Source organism: Mercenaria mercenaria, chromosome 7, assembly GCF_021730395.1.
Source record: "Mercenaria mercenaria strain notata chromosome 7, MADL_Memer_1, whole genome shotgun sequence".
Lineage (NCBI taxonomy): Eukaryota > Metazoa > Mollusca > Bivalvia > Venerida > Veneridae > Mercenaria > Mercenaria mercenaria.
The window spans coordinates 84,591,114-84,604,870 of NC_069367.1; the positions used below are offsets into that span (position 1 = coordinate 84,591,114).

Here is a 13,757-nt window from a genome sequence, read left to right on the forward strand (position 1 = left end):
TTTTAAACGGCTGAGATAAAATCTACGAGCCAGCTAAAACAGTTGCTTAATGTATCTGACATTGTCAACCAATTCTCAATGTAGCTTAACATTTTTCGAGCCAGTTCAGGCAATTGATGGCTTATCTACTATCAACGAGAGAGGTCAATTGCTTATGTATTTAAGATGACTGAGCTACCATCTATGAGCTTGATTAATCAATAAACAATGTATTTTAAATAGCTGAGGTAGGTCAACAGATTCCAAGTGTATTTCAGACGGCTGAACTATAATCTACGGGCCAAGCCGACAGAACAGAATTTCATCTGTCGATGTATGACTTAAGAACAACGCGCTATCTTCACACACATAGAATGAAAGTATAGCTAATCTGTGTACAAAAATGATCGGTCCCGAACTCTGTGTTTGGACCCCGCCTGGGATATAACTCTTTCTTGAGTAGGAGCTATCGGCTTTATAAGTGGAAGATTGAAACCTTTTCCAGGGTTCTGTCCGTGCCTAAAATAAAACACGGCTTTAATGCTAGTGCGTCACCCAATACCTTACGAGTTAGTTTCACTTTAACACCAACAGGAAAAGAAAAATACAAACTCGGTGTATTGTGGTATATCCAGTCACTCACGAACGCCTTAACAATACCCATCAGTTTTCCTCCAAGTGTTGACGGTGGTGGACTGAAAAAATGCATTTTGAACAGAGATAATGCAAAGATACATGCGGGTTAGCAGATTCAAGGTGATACAATAAAATTATGTATAACAGAGTCAAAACTGACCGTTTTCTCGCAAAATATAAATCAGTAAAGACCGAAGAAATCGTTTTAATTAATATAGAACAAGATATAATTTGGTTGTCGCAAGATTTAGGGAGATTTCACACTATTTTTGATCTGAGTTTCAGATTTCTTTTTTGGTCATTTTAAAGATCATTGGAGGTTACACTAGCGTGTGTATGTCACGGTATAGGTCTTGAATATTAAAACGCGGAGAAGATGTGTAGGCGGTCAGGTAGCTCAGTCGGTAGATCGTCGGCCCCGGGTTCGAGTCCTGGTCTAGCTGCACATTTTCTCACCCTCTGACATGTACTCACTTTATAATTTCATTATCGAATTTCAAAATCAATGTCTTCTTTATTAAATAAATAACAAGAAATTGATCAATGATGTTGATAATTTAGTCATAGAGTAAACACTTGATTGGGCGATATAGATTTAGAATTAGCCGTGTTTTTTTTTAGTTGATTAAGTAAAGATATACACATTGTATCTGCATGTAGCCAAATCAGGCCATTATATAACTATGTAGTAGTTTATGGACAAGACTTACATTATCTTTATTTTTTAAATATATCGTCTGAAGCAGGAATACGGCAATATTTAGATTAATAATGCAGTTTGCAAACATTTTCAATTAACATTTTACAAAACAAGAGGGTCATTACAGATCTAAATCGTTTAAATGACAGTGACCATTTGACATTGAATTCATGCCATGGCAACAACATGGCACGCTGTATGATAAAAGTAACCATTATGTTTAGTATGGAACCAGATGAAGAAGAAAAGTTTCGCGAGAATCCAGATAAATGTTATTTCTAATGTGTTGAAAAAGTTTTTTATGATCTGACCTCGTGACCTCCTAGATTTCATTCCGAGGTGAGCCATTTCGCAATGTCATTGATTTCATAGAAAAACTTGTGCCTAGATTTCATATAAATCGGATAGAAAATATTTCGACCTTGACCGAGATATTACGAAGAAGACAAATATTCTGGCCAGATTTCATGAAAAGGCAAGCTAAAATGTGCCCTCTAGAATATTCATAAGGTTTTCCATGCTCTAGTGGTCTCGAATTATTCCAATTCAAAGCAAAGTTTGTAATCAATTTTTAATCGGATCGATTTGTTTTCCTATAAACAAAGAAGACTGAAACTGTGACGTTTTGTGCAACAAGATCATTGTTTGTAAGTCAGAAAAGAAAACCAGACAAACAGGCAAATATTTGGTTGATGTCATCGTGGATATTGTGTTAGAATCGATCGACATACCGGTATATCTCCAATACTGATTTCAATAGTGATTTTGTCGTTGAATAGAATCTTTGATTGGTTTATATTATTTCTTAAATTATGTTAGAGAGCCTAGCACTATAATTCACTTATATGTGCGTATAATCGCATAAAGAAGAAACGCATACTCGTGTGTGAATTTTTGTTAACAGACATCTATGACAAAAATGAAAGTCACAAAATGACATTAAAGACAATTGTTTTCAACTGATATACGAAACAGATCCGAAGAATAAAATCAAACTGTCAAATAACTTTTCTTACGACTGTGAGTGCCTTTTAAACAGTCTTAAGGTCGACAAGGGCTTTCCTTAAGGCCTAACAGTAGTACAAGAAAGAGCGCTGAAGCTATCTGGTCAAGAATACTCTTGTTATGGCGGGCAACAACGCACTTGTTGGTACAGGCTCTATGGGTAGGGTATTGTGCAGTATTCCTTTTTTTAAATAGTATATGAATGCACCATTAACCAGGGGGATGAACCTCTATATGCAGCCCGTCTGGGCGTACCATGTGATGCTTTAAGCACTGGTATTTGGAATATGGGTAAAATGACCTCAAGGGGAGGGGTGCAGTCATGACTGTTTGTTAAAATAAGGCTGTTATTATTGTTATTATTATTGTCATTATTAATATTGTTATTATTCTTATTATTATGTACAACGCCATTGAATGTGTCATTGTATAAAAATAGGCGTTTAATCAAATTATCCAGTTTCAAGTTTCAGTTTCAGGTTACTGAACAGTAAAGTTTTCACTTGGGGCGGCCAAAATAGGCCTAAATTGAAGCTACAATTGTTTAAATTTCAAAATAAATATCCTAAATTAAATTAAAGTGATTTTAACCGCTGGTAAATAAATGGTAAAGAGACGAGCACATTTTTGTCTTAATACTCACGGTGGCGGTGGTACGGGTCTAAGAAGTCGTTTCACATGTATAGCTTCCGGTGACAAATCTGCTTCTTTGTCCATGTTGAGTATGGACACCATCTCAGATGAGGATATAATCCGTATTGACTTTTTCCGTAACGACTGGATTAACCGTATTGGAAGGCTTATAGACAGGTAGGTAAGGCACAATAGATTTGGAAGGTCTCGGAGAATAAGTATTAGACGTGTTTCCTGAAATAGGAAGATCGCATATATGTTATAGATTTATTCAAAGATCGGTTAAAAAACTAGATCTAAACATACATTCAAGTCTCCAAGATTCTCGTAGCAATAATATGATATCTTGATGTATTGTTCACCGTTATACGTTACTTCACGAGAAAACGTTCCGCAATAAATTTAATGTAAATTATTTCTTGTATGTTACATTTTATGAAGACAGAAAATGACGGATGGAAATCTTCACATATATTCAGCCTCGTACACAGAAAACTTTGGTAAAAATATTCCCTTCTGTCGGCGTTTAACATAATTTTAAAGGTAAATAACTGACTAAGCTGAATAGTTCTATCCTAGCACGACCCGATGAATTTGCCTATTAAATGAAACAACGTTACTATTCAGTTCAAAATCACAGTTTGTACATCACAAGTATTATGTTACAGCGTTAAACGTCAAAGGGCTTACTGCTAAAGAAGCACACAAAACAGGTAACCATTTGGCGGATGTCAACAAGGATGTACATAAATAATTCTTACTATCTTGTTAGAATCGATATAATACATCTCAAAATAATCAGATGACACTACATCGACATCCAATTCTACATTGGTGATTCTATTCAATCACCGATATGTATACTAATAATTGTGACGTACATTAAAATCGATTAATTTTCGAGTTCTTGGTAACAATATTGCTTTGCCATCTCTTCTTCGTTCATTCGGCATGATTCGAAGATATTTCTAATTAGATTATATCTTTCCTTTTGTAAACGGTTATATTATAAATTGCATAATTTTGCTGTATTAACATAATTCAGTTCTGCAATCCTCTTCAGACGGAACAACTACTATGTCAGGGACTATACGCGGACATCGTCAAAACAGCGGTCCGTTATCACTAAGCAGCGTTACTTTGGCGCATTTTCTTTTGATGTTCATGCAAAATGAACGTCATAATTTTCAATGAAAATGAATAGGTGAATGTAAATATTGTTTTTGTCGAATAAATACGTCAGCTTCAGTCTTCTTCAAACTGTTTAATTGGAGAGTATCAGAATACTTCATTTAAAATCTTCGGAATTGTTAAGATGTGATATCTGCTGTCAAACTGTTATTCGCCTAACCTACATGGGAATCGAACTTTCTACATTCTGATATACATGTAAGATATTGTTTCCGTACTTATTTTGTTTTGTGGCGGGGTGGGGGTTGCATCACACTCACAGAATTTAGGCCATATGGTGACTTTTCAAACTTTATGATGTTTGAGAAAGACCCAAGGTGCCCCTCCGGGAATTATCAAGGGCGAGCATCTGGGTAAAACCATCGACCTTTCGTTACCTTTCGTCACGAAGTCAGCGACCGTAACCACACAGCAACGGATGCCCCGGTCATCATACTGAGCTAAAAACATGTACAACTGAAACTTGGAAAAAAAAAACTTACAATGACCAAGTCACACTCGATCTCCCGGAAGATTTGGATACCCAGTAGCAGCCATGCATAGGCCGTCCCTACCATGTACCCGATAACAGATTCCAGTGAGAGGGCGGCAAACATTGGGAAATAGTCTACTCCAATTACAATCATCGACAATACTGTATTGAAAACTGAAATATAATTATAATAATAATAATAATAATAATAAAGCCTTTTTTTAACGAGGAAAACTCATTTGACGAACAACATCAATATTCCATGAGGCCCTCAAACAATACATAACATATACATCTAAAATATATAAATAATTTATCCGCCAGCCATGACTTCTGTTTCTGTAGAAAATCGAACAGTTCTCAAAATTTACGTAAGTTCGAGTCGACAACATTGGAGAAAAGAGCTGTGCAAAAACAAAGGTTGATAATTTCTAATTTCACTATGTCGGTTTTCATCGTTCTGTTTCACTTTAGTAAATCTAATTAGAACTTGTAGAGGGAAAATAGTCATAAGCATGATTCACCTGTATAGTGACAAGGTTCTTAAAGATCTAAGTGTTTGATGATCACACGGCCCAATATGTGATATAGAAGAATATGTGATATAGCTCAGATTGTTGTTATTTAAAACAAATATAATTTAACTTTGAAGTATTTCAAAACCATTTTTTATTAAAAAGCGTTGAGTTGTAAAAGATTTTCGTTATTTCGTGTATGAAAGATTGCGTGTTGTCGACCCTAGGCTGTCATTACCTGTAACATACGATGGTCCCTCAAGTTTTATAATAACCGTGGACCCAAACACCAAATCAGCGGCGAGAAACGCAATGGAACCCCAAGCTGCAGCGTATGAAAATCTGTGTGATTTGCCCAGGATATCCATTGGACTGGAAAGAAAATTAATACAGTCATAGATTAACGAAGCACAAGTGGGTATATACAACGGATATTAGAAGCGTAACAGAGTACATCCTTTTTGAAGAGTATTCAATTCCTACCATAATCTTACTTTTACTGCAATTCTCACGGGGGCGTAGGTTCAAGCCCTACTGGGACCAAATTTTTTCCCTTATTTTCCTTTTTTTCTAGTAAGTTTTTACTTCTTTCAAGACTTATAATTGATTTATTGTACAAAAATGGGAAAAAAATAATTTGATAAGCGATTTCTTGCTATTCAAAGTGAATTTACTACTTAAACAGAAGGGGCAGAGTTACACATTTTTAAAAATATTGAGTTACATGCGGTAAAAGTTCTCTGTTTAGCTTTCACTCTTTAGATTATATATCGTGGAAGAAATTTAGGTAGGTTTTACGTCTGCCCCAAGGTTATTTTTGAATGAAGTAAGCAAAATTCAAAACAGAAACACAGGATTCGACCTTATTTTTTCAATGTTGAAGTAAGAATTTTGTTTCATTAAATCTGTTTACTTGAGGCAACCTAGAAAAAATTATATTGACATTTTTATTTTGTGTTTTATAATAGTTTACCAATAGTTTGATGTTTCTTTTATTAAAATTAATGGTAAAATGAGTTCTCTGCAAACGTTTTGGATATTGTCATCACTTTGAAATTTGTTTCTACTTGAGCTTGAGGAGATACCATAAGTTGTACAAAATTTATAAAAAAAAGGCACGGTAAAAGTTGTTTAAAAATTGCAAAACAGTGCGAAACATGGTCACCTTTAAGAATATACCAAGCAAATGCCATTTTGTAAACATTACTATTAGGGATCTAATACCTTAAATAGAGATCTAAAACAGAAATGATGTTGTATCATGAAATGTTTATGAAATACAGAGCGAGGCTCCTATATTATGTTCAGTTGTTTTTGTTCTGGTAGAATCTGGTAGTAAAGATATTTTAAAATTATATATTTTTTTTTATGTTTGGCTGAGCGCAGTGAAAGAAAACATAATCATATTTAAATAACTGTTCCACTTCGGAAAGGTATAAGAATACTGACAAATATTTTTTCCTATGCGATCAAATGATATTGTCATCTTTCATTTTACCAGTGAACTATAACTGATTTATTTTTCAAATCAAAAATGAACATAGAGGTCGCTTGTCAAGCCATTATTTTGTCAAACCTTGCAATACTACACCATTTGTCTATTTATCTCTATTTAAAACAGCAAAGATTAGCTTGGCGTGGAATGTCACTCATTTTGTTTGGCCACTAAGTAAATAACCTAAGTAATCATAATATGATTAACGAGTACAGTTCAGTTTTGAGGTCGACTTTGAATACTGGAACGGTCCGTCTTTTAAGTATTGTATTTCAATAAGGTATATATCGTATAATAAATAATCAATGTTGTACAGCCTTAATAGCATAGTAGTGGGTGTGTGTTCGATATCCATCTGCGTCGCAATCTTTTTAGTATTTTATTATACAATATTTCATCTTAGATATAGCGTTACATATTATACATAGAAAAATTGAAATAATGTGGAAGTATGTTGTGTACTGTAATATAGATTTTTTCAAGTAATTATGAAATATTTTATAGATTACACTACCAATATGCTGTTTACATGTGCAAATAAAATGAAATATAACTGTATCAAATGCTTGCACTGTGCACTCTCACTCCAGGAATCCACTGTAACAGCTAGGCTCCAGGAATCCACTGTCACAGCTAGACTCCAGGAGTCCACTGTCACAGCTAGACTCCAGGAATCCACTGTCACAGCTAGACTCCAGGAATCCACTGTCACAGACTAGAACTTCCATACTCCAGGAATCCACTGTCACAGCTAGGACTCCAAATCCAGGATCCATGCCAGTACTCCAGAATCACGTTACAGCCAGACTCCAGAATCCACTGTCACAGCTAGGCTCCAGAAATCCACTGTCACAGCTAGACTCCAGGAATCCACTGTCACAGCTAGACTCCAGGAAACCACTGTCACAGCTAGACTCCATGAATCCACTGTCACAGCTAGGCTCCAGGAATCCACTGTAACAGCTAGACTCTAGGGATCCACTGTCACAGCTAGACTCCAGGAATCCACTGTCACAGCTAGACTCCAGGAATCCACTTCACAGCTATACTCCAGAAATCCGCTATCACAGCTATACTCCAGGAATCCATTGTCACAGCTAGAGAAACTTACGGATAATGAAGCATTATGAATGGTATTTTGGATTAAAACGAAATTTACTTGTATATGACAATAATAATGGAAAATTATATAATTACTGAATGAAGCAACTGTATACAACTGCATCTCATTTTTTTTTACTGAAAAATAAATGTGTCGCCGGATTATTGAACCCCTGTCACTTATGTGACAAGCTACTACGCAACCACTGCACCATTCTAACCAGTTATATTTAATAGGTAAGGTAAAGCAAATTATGCTGACTTCCCTAATTGGCAGTCCAGTCTATAAATTGATCTCGCAAACGTCAAAATCAAACAATACCTTACTCAGCTATAAATGTGACGAGTTAAATGTTAATAACTGAAACTGTCTTACACATATGTGACGTGTTTGTAGATGTTATACATGCACAAACCTGTCACAAGGTACTATACTTAATGGATAAATTCAGGCCCGTACTTTCAACATCAACTTATCCTTTGTCCTTATCTCAAAAGTTTTGTTTGGTCAAATAGTGCGTATACTGCTTTACTGATTAAACAAAAGTATTAGAGATTTAGACTTTTTAATGACATTAACAATGTAGGTCCCCAGTCGTCTCAAATTTTTCATGTAAATCGTGTCTTATTACCATAATGGAAACACAATAAATCAAGTACTTATTGATTGCATTGAAAGTTTGTGTATATTTAATGGAAACACAGTACCAGGCCTCGCTTCACATTCATGCTTTTCTCGTTTTCAGAATATCATAAGGATAAATTTAGCAATAGCTGAAAATTCCATCAATTACGGAAATTGCGCTCTAAACCAAAAATCTAAATTTTAAAAAGTAATTAAAAATGCATCATGATTTTTAGATTTTTTGCCGGTAACATAACTTTTTCAACTATCAATAAAAACAAGAAAAAAGCAAGCCCGATTCCAAAATCATCATCAGTAGGCTGTAATACAGGCAAGGTATAAAAACAGCCAATTAGATTCTTGTGTTTTGGAAGTGGTATAGAATATCATCTTTATAGCCCAGGACCGATATTTATAGGTTATTAGCTTTGTATCGGGAAATATGCACGAGTTATTCAGCGGAAATATTGCGCGACTTTAGGAGCGCAATATTGTTCCTCTGAAGAACGAGTGCATATTTTCCGATGCAAAAATAATAACCTGTTTATTACATACGCATCTACACGTATAAATATATTGTAAATATCATAAATTAGTTCAATAGCTTGAATAAAATTAACAATACTGAACTAAATAGAAAAAAATAGTGTAACAACACACACAGAATTTCGTCACGCACCCGATATGAAATTCAGGCATCAGTGTATGGAAAAATATTGACGTTTCCGGTATCAGTGTAACTTAACGGGGAATAGCAACGTGTAATAAGTATCCTTACACTTGTGACGGCCTGAATTATTACTTACAATACCGCTCCTGGCCTTCCCCACAGACATGACAACCATCTGTTCTTTCTTGAAATTGTGCACGCCAACAGTAGCATCATGGCCACCTGCAATAGTACAAGAAATCAATTTTAATGTTTAATTGATGGTTTTTGTTTTTGACGTACGTGACAATAATACTGAAATTAATCAAACATCGTGATTTTCTCTCCGAGTTATATAATATTATGGTAAAGAGCTTGCCTTTTTAATTTGTATTTCACATGTCTCTCCCTGTATTCTGGTTCGAACATTGCTATAGACGAATTTTGTCATGCAAGGAAGTCATGGTTTGTGGGAGACTGGGATCAGACAGATGGGGTCTTAACATAAAAGAAAGAAAGTTCATCATGACACCATATCACATTCGGACACAATGTCAGAACAAAGACCTGCTAACACACCATTTCATTACTTACAGAGAATATAACAGATTTCACAGTGTTAAAAAAAAATTCTTTTGTTATTTCAATACGCGCCTGAGGTGTTAAAATTCACAACCTTGCAAGCATCCAAAAATGGGTAAATGCACCAGCAATATGTACATCTACCTTTACCAAGCGGTTCCAATCTGTCGAAAAATTTCAACAGACACAATATTGGTAAGTTTATATATCAAACACAACTGAAATTTCAGCCTCTAATATACTTACAGACGGCATCGTCAAGTAGAAGTGAAACGCCTGGGTCGGTATCTTTGACTTGCATTCTGTCCTGTAATATTTATGAAACAAGTCATTCATTAAAATCTAAGGGGCGTGTCGCAGACAGAGACGTCTCGTCAATATAACTTAAGCTGGTATTTCAGTATGATGATCAAGCTTAGTTCTTTCTCATCCTACTGTTTATCAGTGCAGTGTATTGGCACATTAAACGCTACTGTATGTAGAACGTACTGAAGTACTAAAAACTGTGTTTTACTGCTGCTTTTATTAATTAACATAACGAAAGTACAGTGCTTTCGAAGATAAATGAGAACGTCTATCAACAAATATGACTGACTGGTCTTTGAAAAGTTCCGATGACTGTGGTAGGACGCAAACCTGATAGCGGTAATCCAAGATTCTAAATTACAAGAAACATGACATAAAGATGGCGGCGTTTGTCACATGCGTGTCAATTATGCGAAGTATATATATATTCAGTTCCAAAAGAAAGTGTGCACTTTTTATGTTTAAATATTTCAAAAAATTCCCCGACGTTTTTGTTTCATTTTTTCATACACTAACTCTCAGGTATAACTCAAAATCTAAAATGCACACCAATTTGTTTACGAACTGATTTAAATTTTGGTACCAAACATTATAAGTTTTCATGAAAATAACCGAGAAAAAATAACAGAAAACTAAGTGCACACTTTCGTTTGGAACTGAGTGTATACTGTGTTCTAATCAAAACACATTTTAAATACGTAAGAAGTAACTATTATACCCATAAATTGTTGTTTAAGCTAATATAAATCAGTGTATCAAAAGGATGTCACAATTTAAATGTAAATGTACGTTTTCTGACACAAAAACACTATCAGACGTTTAAACAAGGCAAGAAATACATGTACTTCCTTTGAAAAATCTTTAGTGAATGCATTCCATTTTTCAATGAATTAAACTTTCATATTAAACGTGACATGGTTTTTTTTCTTCTTTTTTTTTGTTTCAGTTTACAAGCGTCACGTCTGATGTCATATCGAAATTGGCCCCTGGGATACGGGAAGATGCCTGTGGAATACGTACATAGTGATCTTGCAAAAGAACTTTAAACAAAATTGAATGTTGTCACATCATACAGAAAATCACAAATTTGATTATTTTTGAAAAGAAGAATACAATGTTAGACACATATAAATGAGATACGTACTACCCTATGGTGTGGGTACACAACTTCACATGTTAATAATAAATGTTCCATGGGAAAAATGGGGAAAAAAAATGAAAGAAGTTTAATAAAATTCTACCAATTGGTTAGTTTGTTATGTACAAATATGTGGATTTTTAAACAATTAAAGGGTAATAACTCTGAACTTTTATCTAAATATTCCAAACCACTTCATATACATGTTCACCACTTTAGGGAAATGCGGCACGCCAAGTTTCAGTCAGATTACCCGAGTAACACCAGAGTTACGGCCCTTAGTAGTTTCTAGTGTTAACTACATATGGGTACTATAAATATAGCAATTTCTACTTCATAACGTGTGACATATTTGTCCTAGAACTATGGAAATTAAATTGAAATGTGGTAGTACACACACAATTTCGTCAGGATCTTTTAGTAACTTCAGAAATGCATTATTCCATCGCTTAATGTAACATGTAACATCTCGATGTTTATGTAAATGAACGAAATTCAATCGTGTTTCGAAAATATATATACATGTTACTTCCCTTTAGAATCGCGATTATCTGGATCGTGAAAAGATCACTACTTGAGTCCTAGCAGCATTGAACTGCATCACCAACCATTCTTTCGCCCGGATAGATATTTTTGCAAGATCACAAATCATGTCAAATGGCAAAATTCGACAAGTGTCCCGATTTTTTTCGTCATTATTTTGAATTTTCGTAAGTTATAAGTTTGTCATATTTGACACACAGTGCGAGGTAGACTTTTCTTACGGCGAAAGTAACGCTAAAATTACATCTAATTCTATCTTTTTATTCTAACTCAAAACGGAACATAAGGTGAAGGCTTTTTTAATACTCAGAGTAAAATGACCTTGGTTTTGTGAATTTGTAACATTTATTCATTTCTGGTTGGAACTCTATAGCCTTTTAATCTCTTCTAAGCAGTCCTTTATTGTAATTGATGGATCTCAGCCATTTTTTGTGGAAGGACTGTTACTGAAATGACTTGTGTCAGAAACGTAGTATTTCAGGCAGAAACTGCAATCATTTTAATGCAACTGAAGTGTCATTGTTGGCTGCATGTTTATCCAGATCAAGGCGTCTTCGCTTGTTTTACATTGAAGTGCCAGGTTAACATTACACAGAAATCACACTGCAATGTAAGGATTTATTTACAAGGAATTGTGTGTAAACGAATCGAGCACTGGGGTGTGGGTCGGGGTCGGAAAAACTTGCAGATCAGTAAAATGTGAATTGAAACATATTTTACGAAATCAGAAACAAAAGTCTGTTGCCGCCTTCGACAAGTTTTATAAGTCACAGGATAAATAGAGTATTACATGCAGTTAAGTGTCTTTGTACATGCACGTTAACTCATCGGGCTTGTCTCCAAAAGGTTTATTCGACTCCGCCATTCTTAACCTTTTTTGAGCTCCCATTATAAATTCAAGCACATGAAAACACTTATCTAAATTTCTCTTTTTATTAGCCAAATAAGTAATATGTCGTTATAACGAACTAATATTTCGGTAACACGAAATAAAAAAGAAACTGACTATAGCTTAAATGACTATTTGTCAAGAACCGTTGACGGACTACTTCCGGTAGCCGCATTTATCAACGATGACTCTCTGAAACTTTGACTCAGTGTTGTTATATTCCCTAGTCCTTTGGGGTCATGGAGAACATTCATTTCAACTGTAATAGAATTCCGCTTACAGGGAGCGTGAGGGTTGCTGAACATTACTTTACCTCCAAAGAACAGACTCTGCTATTATTTTGATTGGTAGCGTTCTGTGCTTCCAAAAGGATCTTTTCACAGATTTTATTAGACTTAAGAACGATAGATATTCAATTTACCGTAACTTTGTTTATAGTACATTAATCTTATAGCTTTGTATAATTGTAGAATGCACATCTTGCAAAGTTTCATTACTATCCGTACTAACTTAACTATGACAGAGCAAGAAGAAAACTTAACATTTAAAAGTTCGAGTCAAAATTTCAGGCTTTAAGCGTTGATAAATTTGGGCCCAGTACTGGTATCGTGTGAGAAGTTACCGTTGTCACAAAGGACTTACATAGTATGTTATCCCATAATCTACGTAATCGGTTAATTGTGAGACATACGCACTCAATGTGACAGTTTGTATCACGTACAGGGAAAAATCTTGACAAAGAACTTCAGGCTATATCACCTGACAAAATGTATCATGCGCTCTAAAGAGTATACTTTTCATATTCATTTGCAAATAAAATGCATCAGAAAATAGGAATGAGACTTTCAAGATTTTTCCATGCACGCTGTCAAAAGATTAAGCTTGTTGTTAACGTTACCAACGATAGCTGAAAGAGAAATTGAACAAAATTAAGATACCTGCAGTCCTTAGACTCTTTAGTGCTCTCTTTAAGGTAGTTCTGCACGTTTGAATGTAGTGTTCTATTAAACATATCTTTTCAAAGCATCATTGAATCCAAAGGAAAGTCAACAAATAAAAGATATACCCATGTGCTTGATTTTTTGTTAGGCCGACTTGAAAATACTAGTCCTCTGATCAATTTTCAAAACATGCTTCCATCAAATAAAGCAAATATCATATTATGTCATGAATTGTATATGGTTTCAAAAAAGTACTTTGCACTGGCATTCAGCCTATACTTGTAATAGCGTCTGAGATGTCAGAATTCAGAAGGTTGCGGTTTTAACAGTTTATTCGTACGTGTTCAAAATGTACTT

At 34.8% G+C, this 13,757-nt stretch overlaps 1 protein-coding gene across 2 annotated transcripts in view; it reads right to left on the reverse strand.

Annotated features, from left to right (window-relative positions):
• Positions 1–13,757, reverse strand: part of LOC123553736 (receptor for retinol uptake stra6-like) — a 46,742-nt gene that overhangs the window by 20,964 nt on the left and 12,021 nt on the right. For both annotated transcript variants that reach the window (XM_045343340.2, XM_045343339.2), the window contains exons 3-8: positions 9,830–9,890; positions 9,159–9,244; positions 5,370–5,503; positions 4,627–4,790; positions 2,964–3,187; positions 592–674 (exon numbers count right to left, since the gene is read on the reverse strand). In XM_045343340.2, coding sequence (XP_045199275.2) covers positions 592–674; positions 2,964–3,187; positions 4,627–4,790; positions 5,370–5,503; positions 9,159–9,244; positions 9,830–9,890 — 752 coding nt within the window. The remainder of the gene's footprint in view (positions 1–591; positions 675–2,963; positions 3,188–4,626; positions 4,791–5,369; positions 5,504–9,158; positions 9,245–9,829; positions 9,891–13,757) is intronic.